Raw genomic sequence first — 9486 nt, forward strand, 5'->3', positions numbered from 1 at the left:
TTACTTTGTATATGTTTAAACAAGTTTATTTTACTTTGCCCTAAGTGATAATTATGGAACAACAGAAAGTAAATTCATAGAGCCTATGTCATAGACATGATATATATGCTATGTTCAAATTGTTCTTCAAGTGTGAATAAATTATGATCTAGATCAGTTCTTTGCTTTACCTAGGCACACACACATCAGACAAACCATGGGTTTTACAATATGCCCTCATGAAACCTTGCCCCGCAAAATACATTTGAATGATCAAACAAGTTGTAACAGTTCAAAACATCATACTGGCAGTCTAATTTTAAATTTTCTGTTAACAAGTTTGATGTCTTTTCTAAAAATAAATGGGCACTTAACATGGCTTCTTATGCATACAGGCTGAATGACTAATTCCTGGATAGTATGAGTTGCTTAATTTTTTGAGTTGCTGGAGATGTTGCCAGTAATTTAGCCCCAGGGAAATCTAAGCTATCCACTCTGGCTAGCCTAAGGTCTAGGGAATAAACTGTAGTCCACACTCTGGAATTGCAGATTTTTGGTATTCTACTGATTTTAGTAGCAGAGTTTAAATAATAAAAGATCCTGATATGAAAGAGATGGGTAATCTATTTATTCACATTGATATCAGATGAGAAAGAAAATTTTCAGAATTTTTCCTACAGCATCCAACAGCTGATTGGAAAGAATCCTTGTGCGTTCATCTAAGGTCATGGTCTACCAGCTTGAGGAGTCTGAGTGAGTTGATTGTGAGACTGATTTCTTATAGCTTTCATATAGAAGTCTTTGCTCCAACTCTGGTTTATGCCTCCAACTCCTGTTCATAATTAACTTTCATCCCCAGAAATTTTTTTTATCTGATCCATATCACCATCTTTGTCTCAGTACAGCTTTCTTCTTTGTTTTTGTTGTTATCTCTGATTATTTTATTCTTATGATTTCTTTCTCTATCTACATGATAAATCAATGCAATGATTAACCATCAGAATGAACCATTCAGGTAGTACACCTTTATTCATTTTAATGTATAAACTTGCAACTTTAAGATTTGGTGTACCGTCTTTGGAGAGATTGTTGACATTTTGTGAGGAAGACACTTTAAACTTACTTATCTATGAAATCAAGTTTATTTTTAATTTTTTAAAACTATACTCTTTAAGAGTCTTTATTGAATATGTTACAATATTGATTTTGTTTTATGTTTTGGGTTTTTGGCCACGAGGCATGTGGAACCTCTGCTCCCTGACCAGGGATTGAACTTGTACATTCTGCACTGGAAGGCAAAATCTTAATCACTGGACCAACAGGGAAGTCCCAGAAATCAAGTTTAATAACATGTCTTTATTTACAGGTTGTTGTGATGAACACATGAGGTAACACATTGCAAAACATTTAGAATTCATTTATGTACTGTTTATATGATACTATTTCTTAATCAGTCATCCATTTTATTAGTTTTTTCAAAATAATTCTATAAATTGCTTAACCAAACTGATTTTACTGGGTCTTGGTATATGTTATATATAAAGAGAGTGGAGAAGAAGAGAACAAAGATACTAAAACACAGATACTAAACTAAATGTTTAGGATTTTTTAATGAAGTAAATATGGAAAATAATGATATTTTTCTTTTCATAAGTGAATGTATTTATGGTGATATGTAAAAGATAAAAAGGTAAAATATTTAAAAATAGACTAAATTAGAAGCTGTATAAAAAATATAGAATAAGTGTGGTAACACAAAGTGGAGTTTGAAATAAGACTAAAACTACAGATAATTGGAGTTGACAATTGGTGGACATTATGTCAAAAATTAAGCTAATGTAGCAACAATAAAAGCAGAAAATCTTTGGGCTTCCCAGGTGGTGCTAATGGTAAAGAACCTGTATGCCAATGCAGGAGATGCAGGAAACATGAGTTTGATCCTTGGGTCAGGAAGATCCCCTGGAGTAGGAAATGACAACACACTCCAACATTCTTGTCTGGAAAATTCCATGGACAGAGGAGCCTGGAGGGCGACAGTCCAGAGGCCGCAAAGAGCCAGACACAACTGAGCACAATGAATCTTTAGTTTTGTTAGACATATCTTCTAAACATCTCAAAATACAGATGTACTTCTTTCAGTAACTGGATAAATGTTTTATTAAATCTAGAAATAAGCACACCAAGAAACCAACTTTTGTGGAAGTTACATTAGGACCATTCTGGAGGGGAAGGGCAGATGATCGTTGATTTAGTTTAGTGAGTAGAAAAGTATGATTTTTTATTTTGCAATGTTATTCTGAAATGTATTCCCCTAAAGAGGACTGAATCTACATTTATAAAGCAAAAACTCACTGATTCAACTCCATCTTTATTCCAAATATTGGTTAAGCACTTCCCAAGGTGTGATTTTATCCAACTCTTCCATACAAACCTGTCAAGCATGTACTATTATTGTGTGATTCATATCTTTGAGAATTTGACTAGCACAATATTTTTTCAAAGAATGCTTTGTCTTCAGGAAAAACACGCACACACACACAAATTAATGCTTTGAATTGGTGAAGTAATTCAAGTTTACTTTTGATCAAATTAAATTGGTTAATTACCAAGAGAACATTCAAGGCAAAAACTGATTGAAAAGTCATTTTTTCCCTCTTTTTAAATTAGTACAGTTAGTTTTCTAAATCATTATTAAATACATAATTGTGCCCCTAAACAAAGTAACTACTCTTCTCTTAGATGTATTATTCTTTTTTAAGTCTAACAGAAAATCTTCATAATAAAAAAATATCGTTTGAATATTCTTCTTTGGTTGAAACATTGAAGTTGCTTCTATAGATACTTACATAGTAGAAACCTGGAATTATGTAATCAAAATGTTATTTATGCAATTTTAACAAGTCATGGTAACTTGGATTTCCTTTAATACTTTTATTCATCCACGGATTATACAAATGCTAACTTCACACATGTGTGTTATTTACTTTTCCATCTCCATAACCCTGCATCCTTCCTCCACCTGGAATCTGGATACTTTCATTCATTCAAAATTCTTCGATTCTTCATAAGGCAATTTAAAAATTTACTTCATCAACAACTCAGCTTAAAATTTTTTTTGGTATCTAAATTTCTGACAACTACATCCACTATATAGGTAAATATAGAGGTGTGTGTTAGTGACTACCGATTTTCAAGCCTCACAATGTTTTTCAAAGGCATATATAAAATAATAATATATAATACAGTATTCAGTTCAGTTCAGTTCAATTCAGTCACTCAGTCATGTCCGACTCTTTGTGACCCCATGAATCGCAGCACGCCAGGCCGCCCTGTCCATTACCACCTCCTGGAGTTCACTCAAACTCATGGCCATCAAGTCGGTGATGCCATCCAGCCATCTCATCCTCTGTCATCCCCTTTTCCTCCTACCCCCAATCCCTCCTACAATAACATAAAATATAACATTATATATTACATAATATATAATATCTGATATCTGATTATAATATGTAATATTATATAACCATATATTATATATAATAATATATAATTACTTTATCCATACCTTTGTAAGTATATATACAGATATATGATATAATATTGGGTATTAATCATTAGATACATTTTATTCAATAATTGTATATACCTTTGTAAAACATTATGGGCACTTGAAAGGCAGAAATAATAATATATTTCTTTTTATACTCCATTGGTGTTTACTAAATGTTTGAAATATTAAATATTTTTGTTCTTAAAATAAAAATTAAAAAGACACTATGGTCTTGCAGACTATCTCTTGCTCATATTTGACCTCAGGAATAATACTTTATTCACAATAAGCAAACTGCAGCATAAAAACAGATGCTAGCTGGGAGGGACTGGGGGCAAGAGGAGAAGGGGAAGACAGAGGATGAGATGGCTGGATGGTATCACTGACTCGATGGACGTGAGTCTCAGTGAACTCCGGGAGTTGGTGATGGACAGGGTGGCCTGGCATGCTGCGATTCATGGGGTCGCAAAGAGTCGGACACGACTGAGCGACTGATCTGATCTGATCTGATCTGATGAAGAAAATAAATAGGAAGGAATGGATTAACAGAGATGATCATGCTAAGTGCCAAACATAGTTCCTGTCAAAGAGCAGAAACATAGTAAGTTTGCAGAAATTAGTCAGTGAAAGATATGTTTTATACACAATTATAAATTCTTAATACCTAACATTACCTAATTGAGCTACTTATAATGAATAACGGGGGCAAGGTATATACACTATTTCTGCCTGATATGTGAAGAAATTTACAGAAAGGTGATGAAACTGGTCTAAAATAAGTTTACTATAAGTACAGAACAACTATTAGTTCTATTACCAGTGTGTGTTAGATTCTTTAGTGATTCTTCATATGGTTTGCAAAGCTCATCCAAAGCTTATTTCTTTGGATTCAACAACTAGCAAGATCAAAGTAAACCAGGTACAATAGTACACTCAGTATTTTGAGAAATAATTGACTTTAAACTTTACTGTATTGGTCTGATTCCACAGGGCATATTAGAGCCTGGTAACAACCATGCTATTTGCTAGTTTGCATGTACTGGTATTGGTATTGTCCCACGTGCTATGTCCTCAGTCACTCAGTCATTTCTGACTCTTTTGTGACCACACGGTCTATAGCCCACAAGGCTCCTCTCTGTCCATGGAATTTTCCAAGCAAGAATACTGGAGTACGTTGCCATTTCCTATTCCAGAGGATCTTCCTGGCCCAGGGATAGAACCAGAGTCTCCTGCATTGGCAAGTTTTCTACAGAACCATCAGGGAAACTCATTGTCTTGCACATAATGAAAACACTCATTCCAGTGTTATGCAAATACAAGGATTCACCAAATTTAATAAGGCCCCCTGGCCTGTCAGGAACAAGTTCATCTTATTTGATGAACCATAATTTAAGTCAATGCATTAATGCCTGAAAATGGCTAGAATAGAAGTAAGCATATTTCAATGATATGAAAATACTTAGTTTTAAATCCAGACATCACTGGCCAAGAAAATGGCTTAATTATACTGTGATGCAAGTGACTGACACCAGATTTCTATCACCTGGATGAGAGGTGATGGGAAGGACTGATGAGTCAGGCAGAGGTCCAAGTGAAGGAAGGAGTCAGCTCCAGCAGAGAGCACAGTGGAAGCAACCAGAAGTGCCAGAGGCAAGTTTTCTCTTTTCCTGTGGCTCCTCCTGGACATTCTGCTTGATTCTAACTCATTTAGAATCTGAGGCTATCATGTCAAAATGGAACCCCAATGTCACTGTGTCCAAACTCCTTAGGAAAATGGGGAAACATTGAGCTTGATCACACAACTTTACTGACTCTCAAGACAAACTTAGGACATAGGCATAATTTTCTTAAATGTTGAGAAAACTATGCTTAGTGTTTAAGTAATGTGAATATTATTAGCTGTGCTAAAACCAGCCACCCTAAGGCCACACTCCTAAGACATCCAAAGTACATTATTTCAATCACTCTCACTAAGTGGATATTACAGTAAATAAGGAAAAGAAAAAAGTGAAAGTGTTAGTTGCTCAGTCATGTCCAACTCTATGCAGATCCATGGACTGTAGCCCGTCAGGCTCCTCTGTCCAGGCAACAATATAGGAGTAGGTAGCCATTCCCTTTTCTAGGGGATCTTTCCAACCCAGGGATCGAACCTGAGTCTCCAGCATTGCAGATAGATTCTTTTACCTTCTGAGCCACCAGGGAAGCCCAAATCAGGAAAAGAACAACACTCTTACTCTAGCAACTCTTATAGCAAAGGTGGCTTGGATCATGCTGGAGGGCAGATAAAAGCTAATCTGAATAAGTCAGTCTTCTCTGTCTCTCTTTGAAAGACACTGTCACTTTCATGGAGACCAAGGAACCCTTCCTATACTTCTTGTCTTGGACCAGATGAGCAGTCCTTAGACATCCCAATCTTTCTTCCATAAAGATAAGTTGTAGTATGCTTTGTTTCTTATTGACTGTTTTAAGTTGAATTGTATCCCCTCCAAAATTCATATGTTGAAATCCTAACCCCAGTACTCCAATTGTGACTCAGTTTGGAGATTGGATCTTTAGAGACAATTGAGTTAAAATGAGGTTACTGTGGTGGGCTCTAATCCAATATAACTTCTGTTCTTATAAGAAGGGGAAATTTGGATACAAAAATACCCAGAAGAAAGTCCACTGACATTCTCCAAAATTTATTCTTTTTCTCCTTCATGTCTTTATATCATAATAAAAATATTAGAAAAGCAAAATTCTTAAATTTGTTCTTGAAATAACTTTTTTAAAATTTTATTTTATTTTTAAACTTTACAATATTATATTAGTTTTGCCAAATATTGAAATGAATCCGCCACATGAAATAACTTTTAAAATATTTTATTATTTAAAAAGTAAGATTATAATGGGCTTCCCAGGTGGCTGAATGATGCAGAATCCTTCTGCCAAATAGTAGACACAGGTTTGATCCCTGGGTCTAGGAAATCCTTTGGAGAAGGAAATGGCAACCCACTCTAGTATTCTTGCCTGGGAAATCCCACAGACAGAGGAGCCTGGCGGCTGCAGTCCATGGGAGTCACAAAGAGTTGGAAACTACTTAGCAACCAAACAACAATGATAACAACAAAGATTATAATATTAATACCAATGTGTATTCATTCTAACTCATTCTAATGAGAAAAAAATTTCCTCATTACCAGAGATAACTACACTTATTTCATATATGTTAGAGGTTTTTCTTAGGTCCTAAAAATCTTTTATACTAAGTGACAAATTAAAAATTCATTTACTCTAATGACACAAAAATTATATTTTGAACAATAAAAGTTGTAGAGGTGACAGATTTACTCAAAAGAAAATTTAAATCGATGTTTAAAAAGTCAAATTTTAATGGGTCCCAGATAGTTTTTATAGCACTGCTATTGGTTAAATACAAACGTTTTGGGGGATCATTTCTTAGAGTAACTCTTTCCTTTTATTTGAACCATGTAGGCAAACAGGTTGTCTCTTCCTCAGTCAAAGCTTTTTGCTCCAGACTCACTTTCCTGTTCTTACTTAAAATGTTAGATCCTGTGAGGATACTGATGACACCTTCCAGGTGCTGTGAGAGTGATGAACCATCAGACTCAAGTATCACAGACAAAGTCAATCTTCAGTACCGGTAGGTCCTAAGACAAGGACAGTCGTGTGCCAATATTTCAGGGCACTGTCCCACATGCTTTTCCTGGAACATGACTTAAAATTGTGACTTTAAAGATCATAGGCTAGCAAGATTTCTACTGTAAGAGAAGACTCAGACTCAGGACACAGTCATGCATTTAGCAGAGACCACTAGGTTAAATCCAGGCCACAGTTCTGTTTGGAACATTAGTAAATGTTATGCTAAACTCAAGTTTATTTCTACTAAAAGCTGTGAAAATTTGACATTACAGTAACTGAAATCTCATAGGGAAACCTGTAGCAATTTCATCACTACCAGCTCTTGACCTGCTAAGATGTTTATAGTATCTGCTCAACCTCTGTGAGTGGTTCTGTTACAGCCATTTCAGTGCCCCCCACCCCTGCCACAAGCTCACAAACTGCAATGTACCTAGTGCAGTACATTTATTAATATAATTTGTTGAGTGGATAATTGCTGAATGAATACGATTATTTCACCTTTTGCATTAGTTTTCACAACTTGTTATTATGCATGTATATAACCATAGTATCTGAACAGATACGCTTATTTGTTCATTTATAATCTGTTATTGCTCAGACTTACCAGAGAAAGAGCAAGAGAAAAAAGAAAAAGAAAAGTAAGGGGGATTCGTGAACTATGCAGAGAAACAGATTTACTTTTTACCATCTTTATGGACCAATTTGTGAGCGTGTGTTTTGCACTATCACAAAGACCATATCCATCTTGAATATTCTCTATTGCTTTTCATGACTTGGGAAGGAAATGACAAATGAGACAATGGTAACTGAATTTATTCTAAAGGGCTTCTCAGACGTGCCTGAACTGAGGCTCATTAGCACCATCTTTTTCCTTTTCATCTATCTCTTTGCCCTCCTGGGGAACATCTCCATCATTGCAGCTGTGAGCAGAGACAGCCGCCTCCACATCCCCATGTATTTCTTCCTGAAGAATCTCTCTTTCTTGGACATGTGCTACACCACAGTTATCGTCCCCAAGGCACTGATTAATTCACTCATGGGTTCAGAAGTCATCTCCTTTTGGGAATGTGTGGCTCAGCTCTTCTTATTTGTAACGCTATGTGCTTCTGAGTGCTTCCTGCTCACCTCTATGGCATATGACCGTTGTTTGGCCATCTACAAGCCTCTCCTTTATGGTGTCATTATGAGCAGAAAACTATGTACAGAGCTTGTTATGGCGGCCTGGTTGAGCGGAGCTTTCTATGCCATCTTTCACACCATCAACACCTTCTCCCTCCAGTTCTGTGGGCCTAATGTCATTGACCACTTTTTCTGTGACAGTTCCCCTATCATGAGACTCTCCTGCAGTGACTCCCACACCAATGAGGAAATTGGATTTGTGGTGGGTGGGTGTACTATTCTTGGTGCCTTTGCCCTCACAATCATCTCATATGTTCTCATCATTGCTACCATTGCTCGGACCCAGTCTGCTGGTGGCCGCTGGAAGGCCTTTTCCACCTGTTCCTCTCATCTTACTACCATCATTCTGTTTTATGTCACTGGGAGCATTGCTTACTTGAGACCTACTTCTCACTACTTCCCCCTTCAAGGACGGCTAGTGTCTGTGTTTTACTCCATTCTAACACCTAGCCTTAATCCTGTTGTTTACTGTCTGAGAAACACAGACATGCAGGCGGCCCTACAGAAACTATTTGTCCCATCCAAATAGGCATATTTTTCATATATTAAACATATTTCTCTGAACATTAACCTAGATAAAATAGTTTCTTGAAACACATAATCTAGTAAAGTGAATAGTGAAGAAATAGAAAATGTAAACAGATTAATAACAAGTAAGGAGATTAAAGCAGTAATAAAAAAAGCTTCCAACAAAGAAAAGCCTTGTACCATTGATTTCATTGGTGAAGTGTACCAAACACTTTAAGAATTAATGCCAACCCTTCTAAAACTCTTCTAAAAAACTGATTATGAAATACTTGCAAACTAACTTTATTGGGCCAGAATTATCTTCACACCAAGGCCAAAGACACTACAAGAAAATAAAACTGTATGAACTTGGATGAACATAGATGCAAAAATCTTCAACAAAATACTAGCAAACCTAACTCATCAGCACATTGAAGTGTCATACACCATGACCAAATGAGATTTATCCCGGGATTCCAAGCAGCATATGCAAACCAATAAACATACCGTATTGCGTTAATAGAAGTAAGAAAAACTGTATGATCATCTCTATAGATACAGGAAAACCATTTGACAAAATAAGATTTTCATGATAAAAACTCTCAATAAACTGGGTATAGAGGGAACAT

At 36.0% G+C, this 9486-nt stretch overlaps 1 protein-coding gene across 1 annotated transcript; it reads left to right on the forward strand.

Moving 5' to 3' along the window:
• The first annotated feature begins 7955 nt into the window (after positions 1-7955).
• Positions 7956-8879, forward strand: LOC109561016 (olfactory receptor 5T7-like). The gene has a single exon (XM_019963446.2). It carries the CDS (start codon positions 7956-7958, stop codon positions 8877-8879), a length of 924 nt encoding a protein of 307 aa, XP_019819005.2.
• Positions 8880-9486: the final 607 nt, after the last annotated feature.

Source organism: Bos indicus, chromosome 7 (genome assembly GCF_029378745.1).
Source record: "Bos indicus isolate NIAB-ARS_2022 breed Sahiwal x Tharparkar chromosome 7, NIAB-ARS_B.indTharparkar_mat_pri_1.0, whole genome shotgun sequence".
Taxonomy (NCBI): domain Eukaryota; kingdom Metazoa; phylum Chordata; class Mammalia; order Artiodactyla; family Bovidae; genus Bos; species Bos indicus.